Raw genomic sequence first — 13088 nt, 5'->3', positions numbered from 1 at the left:
AAACATTTTTTCATATTTTGTATTCTATTTAAAATGATTAACAGGAGAAAAACATTTATTTGTGAAGCAGTAATGAGAAATAACTTTTTATATGACTATATATTAATTTATATTTATACTATTTAATCTTCTTGCAATGTCTTTCTGTTGATTGTTATTTACATGATGGGTCCTTTAAAAAGCGAGGTTACTGCTGTCATATCTGCACTGATATAGGCTTCATGTCTAAATGCACCCATTGATGATAAACTCAAATTGACTCCATTCTTTTTCTGTTTTTAGTCTGGTTCTACTAGAGACTCTAGTTTTTGGGAAACATGGACACCATATTCAAAAATGTTGCATGTTATTGCAAATATCACACTGCAAAGACACTGTTAGTTATGAGCTTGGTGTATGCACCCCCTGGCTGAAAATATTTGGATGTTCAGTCCAGAAACACACTCACCTTTGACTTCCAGATAGACGTGATTCTCGTAGATACCGAGGGTGTTTCTGGCCACGCAAGTGTATTTGCCACTATTGCGTGCTTGGGCTACGTGAATCTCTAAAGTCCCGTTGTCATGCAGGATGTAAGGGTCCCCGTCCAAGGTGCTGGACCGACTATCATTGAACCTGAGACAGAGAGGAAGCCGCTGTGAGCTTTTAGAGAAAACATTAAACACTTCCCTCTGTGCAAAGTTCATTAACTCACCATGTTATTTTAGGGATGGGTGATCCGAAGGAGGCGCAGTCCATCAGGGCCTGGTGATTTTTGATGACCTGGTAGACTTTGTTGGCTGCCGTCAGCACTCTGGGCGGTTCCGCTGCAGCAATTATTGCCACGTTATTACACCACGGAAATCAATGTTAATGGGAAACAGCATTCTAAAACAAATGGATCTTGTATAATGAACTTACAGAGCACGTTGACGAATGCGTTGGACAGGAGGTAGCCATAGTCATTGGAGACATTACACTGGTAGACAGCACTGGATCCAGTCTGCACAGCAGTGAAGATGATGGTGTCGTCCTCCACCTTTCTGCTGAGATCCAGAGGAGAATCTGCTCATGATAACAGAGGTTACGGATGTAAATAACATGTTTACTCATTTATATCATCATTTTGGTCATTTTAGATATTTTACAGCTCTTATATGCGAGACTCAATTACAACCTCATAAATTGTTGCATTTATAGAAAATACTGAATTATTCCTTTGAGGAAACGCTGATGCAACTGAGAAGTTTTGCTTATTTTGTGGAATAGAATTTTTTTTTTTTTTTAAGAAAAACATCTTTATATTACTCACTGTTACTCAAACTATCAAGGGAAGAAAAAGCTGAACAGTGCCAATGTATTTAGAAATGTGTAGTTTGAAAACAAAATCCATAAAGACAGCTTCAGTCAAAGGAACAGGTTGCACTCACTGTCTATGGGGATGCCATTCATGGCCCAGGTGACGGAGGGCTTGGGCGTGCCGCTTGCCCTGCAGGTCAGCACGCTGGTCTCTCCTGGAGCTAGGACAAGGTTCCTGGGGGGGCCATTGATCCAGTATGGAGCAGCTGTAAATAGAACAGAGCGCAGCAGAAGGCTGGAGAATTAATGGCTCATCACACTGCCCTGTTGGCATCTGTGCATACATCAAGTATGAGATAGAGGGAGAATGAAGAGAGAGAGAAAGAGATGGATTGACTGTGTCGCCACATGGTGAACAAACGGCCTGACTGTGCGCTCCATCACAGACGCACCTTTGACCGTGACGCGGATGGTGAGGTGCGCCGAGCCCTGGCGATTCCTGGCCATGCAGCGGTAATCTCCGGCGTCCGATTCTGACACGTTCACGATGCGGAGGGTCTTCTGGTAGTGCAGGAAAGATGTGCGCTTGCTCGGGAGATCGCCGCTCACTTTGTTCCAGGAGATTTCAGGGGTGGGCCTGGATTCAAAGAGAGAGAGAGAGACAAAAAGTGATGATGACACTTGAGCAGGTGGGCACTTGGGGCTTTCAGGGGCTGAAGTAATGGATTCTTTCACTTACAGTCCTTCGGCAATACACTCCATCTCCAGCACCTGTCCTCTCAACACCAGCTTGGAGCTTGAGGGGCCAGATGGGATGAGGAAGGTTGGCTTCCTCTCATCTGCAGGGTCTTCTATAGTCACACACACATGCAAATTCACAAAGAAAACTGTTACCATCTCTTCTGCTTACATCCATAACAGAGTGAAGATCCGGACGTGAATCAGGCCCTTCACATTCACAGTCCTTTCTACTCTGTGGTATAACGAAACCTCTCTACCACGACGGGTCTGCAATGCACAGGCACTGAGCCAGTTCATTACGCACCGCATTCTCATATTTTATGGTGAGGTGTAAATTTTATTGTCATGTCGTGTGTTATTGCACTGCTTTCTGTGGGTGTTTATAGCCAATTATAATCCCACTCGGGAGTTATAATAACGTCTAAAATTAATCTAATATAGAATGAGCATTAGAGACAGGAAGATCTGCTTCCTGCCACTGAATTGGTGAAGAAGTAAACATTGAAAATGAAAATGAAAAACATTTCATTTCAATTTTCAATTTGATGAGAAACTGCTTTCATGTTTGGGGTGAGAAAATCTGTGCTAATGTTTGGACAAAGAGCCAAAACAGAAGATGTTTTGAGCAATGATGAATAAAGTGAGATGAAAATTATTGGTGAAGGACACCATTAACAACTAAATTCACTCTAAAAACAAATCATATTTTTTATTATTTCTATTTAAATAACCTTTATTCTTTTAATTAATATATATATATATATATATATATATATATATATATATATATATATATATTTTTTTTTCCTTCTTCAAAGCTCAGGTCTACACAGATGTTGTTACATGTCCAAGTTACACAATCAACTCAGTCTACATGGGATCAGCATGCAGTGCTAGTTTAAGTGAAGAGTTAACAAAAGGGTTTTGATTGGATTGAGCAGGAGTGACAGAGAGAGACAGAGAATTACCTTCTGGGATTCAGGGGTTAGTGGGTAACAGTTTAGAGATCTATGTTGAGGGGTAAACACTAGGGGGTGCCAGAACTCACCCTTACATAAATCAGTGAGATCACGCAAGGCTTTTGGGTTGTCAGAGAGAAGGGTTAGTGATAGTGGGTAAAAGCTAGATTGGAGTTCTAGGTTGGGAGGTGGTATGAACACTAGGGGATGCCAAAACTCACCACTAAATAAATCAGTTTCATTGTAAAAAGCAGCCATTGTGTCATTGATTGCATCCACTGTAAAAACAACAGAAACAAAATCAAACACGCCACAAGTTGAAATCATCAGGCACATGGAGAGAAAAAAAGAAAGAAAGCAAACAACGTAATATGTGAGTGAGTTCAGAATTAAAATAAAACTTTGAAATGACTCGACAGACCGGCATGAGGAATGATAGCCATAAGACTCTTGTGGGGACGCGAAATGTCAACTGCAAAACGCTACGCTGAATGAGAGCAGTCTTTGTTGTCGGCGGTGAGCGTTCATACAGAGCGTCTCACAGAAGTAATAAAATGAACGCCTGCCTGGCAGATAGTGCTGGGAGCCATGAGAGCTCCAACAATATGTCTTTTCAGTGGGATGACGACCACTGGCGTCTCTTAGGATGGGATCAGAGATAGGAAATGCTGTTTCCCTCCTACACAGTCACGCTAGCACACTATAGGGATTTAACTGCCTCTACACACAAACTCACACTCATCTCAGTGTCCGCTCGCTACGCCAACATTTGACTTCATTTCTTGGTTGCCCCTCCTCCCCCCACGCACAGCCAGACTTACGGTTGAGGACCTTGACGGTGATGGGTTGTTTCTGCTGGATGGTTTGTGTGTACGGGAAGCGGGCGTAGCAGATGTAGTCGTTCCTGGAATCCTCCCGGAGTACATTAGAGAAGTAAAGGTCTCCGTTCAGGGACTGGGACACCCTGCTGCTCTGAGGCAGCCTCTGGAAATCTGAAATGTACAGCAAATGTAGGATTTTGAAGCGGACAGCAATTTCAATACAAAACTGATGAAGGATTATAAGTATGATGAAGAAGATTAACCAATTAAGATACTTTGTGTAACTTAATTGAATATACAGGACCAAGGATAAGACTATAATTTACTGCTTTTATGTCCCAATATTAAGAAGACATTTCCCAGAATTCTCTGCCACAAACAAGGAGAGGGTCACATTTTTTCCCCCACATTAATCATATGTGAAGAGGAGAGGAGACATAATTTTGCCACAAGGACACAAATCCGAGATTTACAGACCGACCAGGGTTAATGGAAAAACCCTAGAAGCAAGTCAGCAACAGTGTGTTTTAATATGTTTATGTGAGCAAGTAAAACATTGTCTTCCATGACTGAAGCGCTCACTATTGTCCATCCAGAATATGATGGGAGGAGGCAGGCCTGCAGGGGGTCGGCACGGCAGCACCAACGACACGCCCTCCTGAACGATGATTGGCTTGATTTTCTCCTTGGACCACAAGGGGGACCCTGCATGGGAGAAGAAACACACAAACACCAGTGGGTGAGGCGTCTCGTACCCTGACATTAAATATGGATTGCTTGTGGACTGTCGCTGATGTGATGGAGGTGACGAGGCAGGATGAGAGGGATGATGCCCAACTGAATAACAACACACAGAAGGAGAAATACAAAAGGGAAAATCGCTCTAGTGTTACATCCTGGAAAACATGCTGCTTTATACATGCAACCTTTACCTTCCAGGAGTGCTCTTAAGATGGAAAATGCAACTTAATTGTTTAAAAGAAAAAAAGAAAAGAATGATGTGAGAACAAAGTGACGTTAAGAAAAGAATAAGGAAATGATTGCACTGCACTTACTGGACTGCTGTACGACTATGTTGTTGGAAACAGCAGTTCCATGTTTGTTCCTCGCCGTGCACTGGTACACGCACTCGTAATTTTCTGCCTTCGCTCTGCTGATGTCCACCACCAGGGTCCCAGAGTGGGGCTTCATGGTCACATTGGGGTCCTGGTCGATGTCAAAGTGGGTCCCATTTCTGGTCCAGGAGAAACTGAGAAGGAGGGAATAACACTGATCAAATATCCAGTGATAACAAATGAATGTTAATCTGGTGAAGTGTGCAGACACCACTCTGCATTGTAATGCAGGCTTAAAAAGGGTCCTGAGGAAAGATTAGACAAATATTTACTGGTTAGGATTAAGAAATAGATTAACATGTTTGTGTTTGCGCTCTTGTTCTATCCTTGTGAGGACCATTGTTTTTGTTATAGACCTCGAGAATGAGACAACATTCCAGTCTAAAAAGACCTGTTTAACATTATAACCAAAAAAGAGGCCCTGAAAACGTATTTTATCAATTAGCTTTTTACAATGACTAATGGTGTTCTACATTAACACACAAGTTTGGGTTATTTTGTTATTTTGTTCTTTATCTGTATCTTTTTCCCTCAAAGGTCTTCTCACTGGTTTGAAGTGGGTGAATTCAGTCGGAGACTTAATGCCACGTAGTTCTGTGTATTAATCAGAGCTAAGCAACACAAATCTGAGCAAACCACATACAAACAGTCCTGGTGCAGATGATTAGCTGCATTTTAGACTGTAAACTCTAAAAAGGAATTTTAAAATTTAATTTCATGTTAAAGTTTTCATGATGCATATTCAAGATTCCAGGCTTTTAAACAGCATTTCAAAAGATTCAAACTTTTGTGACCTCGCTTGGCTTCCCTTCTTCAAAAGAGTGTTTGAGGGTAGACTAAGACTTGGATTCGGTGTTGTGTTAGAATGAAGTGAAGGTTAAATGGTGGAATAAAGTGAAGGTTAAATGGTGGAATAAACTGAAGTGGTCCGCATCAAGGTTCAGGGCTAAGAAATGGATTTTGTCAATGAGGGTCTCATATATAGAAGTACAGTGCGTATGCATGCAGGATTGGTGCCAACAAATTAATTAGGAGTTACACTGAGATAGATAATGGTAAAGAGGATGGCATCATTTGGAGCAAAAGATTCAGTTGCATTCACGACAAACAGCATTTGGCAAGGGTAGCATGTGCACAAATAAAAACTTTTTTTAAATGTATTATAGCTTTTATAAAGCATAATTTTAGTAATTTAAAGTTTTAACAAATTTGACAGGTGTTGGTTCAACCCACACCTGGAATATCTTTCTTTGTAACAGCCTCATGAATCACACTTCATAGATTCCTACCTGGGGTGAGGCTTCCCTTTTGCCTCGCAGTGGATAATAATGTTCTCCCGTGGGTCGATGACGTAATCCTTTTGGGATTGGTGAGTAATGGTCGGTGGCTGCGGCACTAGACGATAAGGGAAGAGGGTTATATTTAATCGGAACTTTACTGCATAACTAAGCTTTTTTCTCTTACTGTATTGACCACACAAGCAGTCATAACCAATCACATGCAGACTTACCGCGCCCAATCAAACCAGGCGGCTGTTTGCTGACAGACACAAAAAGCCCTCACAACAGCAAAAGGGCCATGCAGCAAGCTCAGGTGCATTTCCCTTTATTGTAATGATCTGATGCTTAATGTATTCCTGTCAGTGCTGGGGAAATAACTAATGGATTATGACGAACCGAACTATACAACAACTCATGCTCTTTGCGATAATGATCGATGGAAAATGCTCAATCACTGCAGAAACACGGAAAACAAAAACAGCAAAGAATAAAAAAAGAAATGCATGCAATCCACTCCAAATCACACCGAGTATCTTATAAAATAAATCAGACAAAATATAATACATATAATAATAAAGATCAAATATTATTTTATCTATAATTTAATGCACAAAAAAAAAAACTGCAAGCACAACCTTCACACTAGTTTGAGACTTACATCCTTCCAGAACTTGAGTGTTTCCCCCAAGAAACAGCAAACAAGAAAGAAACACCGTGACAGTAAAGAGAACCAGACATTAGTGGTGGAAAAATATCTTTTTGCGTTATTTTGCGGCTTATTCCAGCTTCAAACATGGTTCAACCAAGCCAGTTCCCAGTGGTCAACAGTGCCAACCAAGCAACATGTAGAAGGCTTCTACAGTACAGCACCACTGTGACATCAGGCTGTGGGAGTCAGTCTGGCAAAAGGACGAACAACACTGGCTCTAACCGTGTTCCCTCCAAAAATAAAACATCAAGTATGAAGAAAAAAAAGTTGTGACCCAACTTCTAGGTATGTAGATCATATATCCTGTAAGAACTGCAACAATTGTCCAACTCTTATCAAATTTAATTTTTGTCAATGAATGAATCAATCATCATAAAATATATCTGCAGCTGATAAACAAATGAGTTAGTTTGAGTCAATTTTCAAGCAAGAATACCAAAATGATGACAGTGTGAGAATCTCAGTCTTTTATTTGTCATTATAGCTAACTGATTTTCTTTGTATTCAGTTTGTATTCAGTTGTTATATGTTGTTGATTTTTTCTTTGGCTCTGAGAATGCATGATGCAGTGAAGTGTGATGATGTCAAACAGTATAAAATGAGATGAACCCTAAACAACAAATCTGATTGTTTTCTCTATTTTTTGAGAAATAAATAGTATATAAATAATAAAAATAAGAATAAAAAGGGAAATAATCATATAAAGTCAAAAGAGTTGAATGACACAATAGATGCCACCTTCCAGTTTGTATGGTAAATAAATATATAAATATGATACTGAAGGCAGCTAGTTAGCTTAGCATAATGTATGGAAACAGATGGAAGAAGCTAGCCTGTCAGAAGATTGAGAAATTAGAAAGGATGCAGTAGACTGAACCCAGAGTTACAGAACATATTTAAATAGCTGGTTTGGTCACAATAACAGTCCAAATCTCAAACATATTCAGTGTGTTGTCATTATGTGATAAAGAATAGCAGCAAATTGACAAGATGCAACCAGTAAATGGCACTTTTGCTTGATAATTGACTATTTGCCAATAATTTGATCTGACATGAGTCCGTTTACACAGTTTTGGGACCTCATGTTTTGGGTGGTGTGTGGGATGTGTTGCCTTACGGTCTAGTGGAACCTCCAGCGCCATGGCGAGGTGTGCCAGGATCAGCACCAGTAGGGCTGTGTCCATCCTCCTCCTCTCCATCATCGGTGTGTGACACGAAGGTCTGGCCCGTAAAACAGTGGTCGCCCCGTCTCTCTGCTCAGTCACACTGTCTGAAGACACGCGCACATTCACAACTGCAAGGAGAGAGAGCAAAGAAAGAAAGAGAGAGCGTCAGAGATAAGAGCATGGAGGCAGAAACAGAGATTACTCGGTTGAATAGCACATTCAGTTGGTGTTTCTATCAATCATAACACTGAGGTTGTTCTGCTTTGGGTTCATCAGCTGGTAGAGAGAGAGAGAGAAAGAGAGAAAGAGAGAAAGAGAGAGAGAGAGAGAGAGAGAGAGAGAGAGCACTCTGGCCATGGATCAATGTTAGTTGCCATGCAGTGTAGTTTGCTGGAAGCTATCTTTTTGATCTCTGGCTCTCCAACACGGGCCAACGTGCCCCACATGGGCTCACTTGCTCAGCTAATCACCGTCGTGGCCACCGATGCCATCGGCCTTCTCTGCCATATCGATCATATCAGCCGGCAGATGACATGGACCAGACATGGGGACTTCACTTTCCCTTTCACTTTCAGCTTAACCAGTCTGATTGACTGACTGACTGACTGACTGACTGACTGACTGACTGACTGAGCCGACAGCAAACTGATCCGCAATGAGGTCAGATTTCAGACAGTGATGGTTCTTTCATGGGATTGGCATAGTGGGAAACATCATGTGTGACTGGGCAGATCTTAGATCTCTGACATCGAAGTTGACACCGTTCACCGATGGCAGATGGTATGTGGACAGTTTAACAGGGTGTTCAGGTTCAAGCAAGGCGACTTGTTTACAAGTTCGTACAAACTGGTGAAAGGCTAATTGGTTATTGATTAACTGTAAATACAGTGAGTGTGGACAGCAGTGTGAATGGACTGGAACGGAAATGTACGTATTGTATTGAACATACCAGGTTGGAAAGCTTTCTCTCCTCACCAGAGAGGTCAGAGTTGCCACATCACAGCTTCATCCAACCACAAGCAATTATTTTTGTGAGACGAAGCTAAAAGGTATTTGACAGCAAAGCACAAACGGTGAAATAATCACTGCCAGGGTCATCAAAACCAGTGTGACCCTAATTTAAGAGAATAACAACTACTGAGTCAAAATGACTTTGCTCATTTTAATTCATATTCATCGGCATAATTCAAAACCTGCAAAATGGCAGAGAAATGAGCAGTATTATTCTTTGTCTTATGTGAGCGCAGCTAGCAAAAGATGAGTAAAACTGATTGAAACAGAGCTGAGGAGGAGTCGTTTTCTGTCTTTTAACAGCTGCAGCCTGACCTGCTTTTTTATCGCTCTCTTGCCTGTCTCACCCAAGGCATCTGCTGGCACAGTATTAAAATGTCACAGTTTAATTTAGACGTCAGGCAGACTAATTTGCTGCGTTATCACAAAAGCACACTATCAAATTTAGGATAGGAATGCCAGTTACTGTATGAGAGAACCAAATCGGGCCCATTAAATGTGATGCTGCATGCATAGGGGGGGGGGGGATCCGGGCTGTAGATGAGGTGGTAGAAGCCCTGTCTGGGACCAGAGGCTAGGCAGTCAGACCCTGGACTGGTCCTCCTTGGAGAGTTGATGTATTTGTTAGTGCTGCCCTACAGTCATGATTCAGTACTGGCCCCGGAGCCGGTGTCTGGTGCCGTGGGAAGAGACCAAGGCTAACGCCTGCTGCCCCCAGCTTCCACCACCCCTCTCTGGGGAAGGCATAATATGCCTATAGCAGCCAATCACACTGCTGTGTACACCAGTGAAGCTCTGGCTTTGGGATTTGACATAAAAAGATCCAGAGCGGTGAGGCAATTTCATCAAGCTCATCGGCTGAGCAGAAAACCTGCAACACACTTTTCCCCATCAATGTTTTATTTTCAACTTCCAATGTGTTAGGAATGTATAATAAGGTGGCATTTACACAAAATCAATTCATGTTTCATTAATTTCCTCAACAAAACATTAAATACAGCCTGAACATTGCACAGTCACAAGTGAAAAAAGAAGAAGGGCAGCATGCGACAGCAAGAGAATAAATGTGTTAATTATACATGTTATGGTAAATCCGTAAATGTCTGGTGATTCTGATCTGGAAGGGAGCCAAGCCTTCATCCAGGATTCATTTCCTAATTTAATGAGGTGCAGCAGCTCAGCTCTACCCGGTCAGCATGTGTGTGTCTCTGCGCGTACTGTATATGTGTGCGTCTATATTCATCTGTGTGTACGTGTGCTATAATTATCCCTGCGAGCTGCAGTGATATGGGACCAACCCCTAAAATCCCTCTCACAGTAGGATGACAGTGGAAACTCAAGTGGGGCTCTTAAGACGTGAAAACAACCGCCAGGGCCCGAAACTCCAGACTTTCTGCCTGAACGTTGAGCATATAAATGATTAAAATCAGCCCGACTTCACCCTGTTGGAATTAAGCAGTGGAGTATTCATGTTCCTAATTCCAAAACCTACACTTTAAGTAGCATGAGGCAGACGCTTGCATAATGTGTGTGTTCTGAGCTTAAGCTCTGCATCTTAAGGAAGAAACTTCGCTTCAAAGCCCACTTCTCATTTGAATGTACAATTCTTTGAGGAGACAGGAAATCAGAAAATATCCATCACGATTGTTGAACCTTCCTATGCATCTTGTGCTGACTGAACTGGAAAAGCCAAAGTCAATCACGCTCACTTCGGCGCAGACTGCTGAGGCCAAGATAAAACAACACAGCACTGTTTGGAGTGCTGTGCCAAAAGCTGTCAGACTGCTGATAAAATCGAACAGGAAATGGTTTTGTGGAAAGAAACATGACAGGTTGGTACGGACACCCTCCAGCGGGGAATTTGAGCTATTTTGTCAAACTAGATGAGGCCAAGAGGATGATAAACAGAGCTACTGTCTCACTTAAAAAACTCAATACAATAGTAACAAAAGGTACTACCTCGTGATGACTGTCAGAGTACTTAAAGTGCACATAAATGACCAAACCATTGTGTTGATAAGTTTTAACTCCTTTAATCTGCATTAGCTAATTTGGTGGCCAAATCACTCTCCTTTAAGGTGTTTTTCTGAGGCTGTTTAGCTGCTAAATGCTCCACTATGTTAACCAGCTAGTTGCTCACTGGGTCTGCATGCTGTCTGCTGGTGTCATTGGTAGTCATTGGTTACCTGGATTGGTTGGAAAAGCAAACTGGAACACAACAGCATGGTTTGCAAAATGGGAGGCTGTGATGAAGTGCTGTCCTTGACCGAAGAAATTCTTAAGCACTCGACTAATCCATCTATAAAACTGACTTTCTTCACAAATAATCACACAAAGCTGTACTCTAAATCTGTGTTTACCAGATAATTAATCTTAGGTTTCTTGGAAAGAAGTATTTCAGTATGAAAAAGCATAAAAAAACAACTTATTGACTAAAGAAGTCTTTAGTCAACTAAATACAACCAAATAGTCTACTAAACGACTTCGAGGGGGCAGCCCTGCTGTGATGTAAGGTACGTTTGATTTGGATTAATGAACTAAAGCATGCAAAACCACCATTGAGGACCTTAAAATGCCACTACACAACCAATCTCATGGCATTTCTTCAGTAAAATCCAATGTCATCAAAATGAAAAGGCTCAAATGTTAATTACTGTCTCCAAGTAAAGACCGCATTCACTCAGGACTTGGTTGTTCGTTTTGCCCATGGAGAAAAACACTCAGCGCTTGTGTAAAAGCTGCATTGAGCTGTCTGGTCACTCATTCAGCCAGCCTCTTCAATTACCCCATTGTCATTTTCCCATGGCCAGCAACTTCACCATCCCAAAACTAATTGGTTTTGTGCACATGTCAGAGACGTAGCACATTACACACACACACACACACACACACACACTCACACACACAAGCAAAGACATATTCATGCTGGCTGCAGAACGTGAGGGTCAGGATGTGTCTGAGCACACAGATGGAGTTGACGGGGCACGAGCACGGTGTAAATGAATGGCAGTCAGCAGGGGAAAAAAGCCCAATTGAGTTACAGCAACAGCTAATACTACTCCATATGCTTTATGCTATGCTCTATGCTAATAGATATTGCCATTGTCTCTGCCAAACGATAGTGATGTAATACTGCAACACTGGCACGGTCGCGTCTGTTGCATCAGTACTGTGTACAGTTTTAACATCTATGATGAAAGAAGAAGCTGTTCTCTCATGCCAGGCACGCTAATTAACTCCTATAATCAGCGCTATTGATGGCTCATGAAACCGGGGGTTTGTGAGCCTTGGTATGGCCTTAATGGAGCAGCAGGGATCCCCTTAAAGATGGCTGAATGTGGGGGTATAATGATGAGAATGGCTCCTCACCAAGGTGGTGATGAGAAAACGGATACGGTTGGGAGAGTTTATTTTTCTGAGGGTTGCAGCTCAGGATGTCACTGAATGGTATTCACGCCCAGGGCTGCGTGCCCATTTATCTGTGCCATTAAACATCAGTGGGGGAATGGAAGGTCACTTGAAAGGCCTTGATGTAGAAGATAGTGAGACAGTCCTCCGTTTCAACCAAACTTTGGAAAGTCACAATCACATTGGATCACAACGCACAAAGGATTCGCAGTAGTGAGCAGGCATTAGCGCAGATATGATTTATAGCCATGATGTATGAGGTTGAACACTCAGCGGCTGTGAATACCTCCCGCAGGCCGCGTATCTGCAGTGACAGGATCACAATGCAAATTCCGCAGGCCGGCTTGAGCGCGCGTTCCCCATAATCTACTCATTAGCTTTTATAATTGGGGGACCGTATGCAAATAATTGGTGTGGTTAACATATGAATTGTGGTCCTGTCGTTCAGGGAGACCCCACAGCTGAAAAACACGCCGTGGTCCTTTCATCTGCACTGTACAATGCCAGACAATGATGGGAGGATCTGCTCCACGGTAAATATGACCCATCTCCTTTCTCTCTTTCTGGATGAATGCAAGCTAAAATTAGTTTTGATACGTG

The 13088-nt window shown here is 42.1% G+C and overlaps 1 protein-coding gene across 8 annotated transcripts in view; it reads right to left on the bottom strand.

Moving 5' to 3' along the window:
- LOC311019113 (neuronal cell adhesion molecule-like) overlaps window positions 1-13088 on the bottom strand; it is a 70148-nt gene that overhangs the window by 15945 nt on the left and 41115 nt on the right. For 6 of the 8 annotated variants that reach the window (XM_084018334.1, XM_084018328.1, XM_084018332.1 and 3 more), the window contains exons 3-14: window positions 8021-8197; window positions 6204-6309; window positions 4855-5048; window positions 4382-4504; window positions 3800-3970; window positions 3200-3256; window positions 2018-2129; window positions 1731-1915; window positions 1410-1544; window positions 901-1044; window positions 695-806; window positions 449-615 (exon numbers count right to left, since the gene is read on the bottom strand). In XM_084018334.1, coding sequence (XP_083874460.1) covers window positions 449-615; window positions 695-806; window positions 901-1044; window positions 1410-1544; window positions 1731-1915; window positions 2018-2129; window positions 3200-3256; window positions 3800-3970; window positions 4382-4504; window positions 4855-5048; window positions 6204-6309; window positions 8021-8105 — 1591 coding nt within the window. In that variant the 5' untranslated portion in view covers window positions 8106-8197. Of the gene's footprint in view, window positions 1-448; window positions 616-694; window positions 807-900; window positions 1045-1409; window positions 1545-1730; window positions 1916-2017; window positions 2130-3199; window positions 3257-3799; window positions 3971-4381; window positions 4505-4854; window positions 5049-6203; window positions 6310-6852; window positions 6872-8020; window positions 8198-13088 lie in introns of those variants that run through there. The other 2 variants (XM_084018335.1, XM_084018331.1) reach the window with 2 other exon arrangements.

The sequence above is a fragment of the Eutrigla gurnardus genome (genome assembly GCF_963514095.1).
Source record: "Eutrigla gurnardus genome assembly, chromosome: 9".
NCBI classification, from domain to species: Eukaryota; Metazoa; Chordata; class Actinopteri; order Perciformes; family Triglidae; genus Eutrigla; species Eutrigla gurnardus.
The sequence above is the reverse complement of the archived record's forward strand: the minus strand, read 5'-3'. Positions and strand labels throughout refer to the sequence as shown.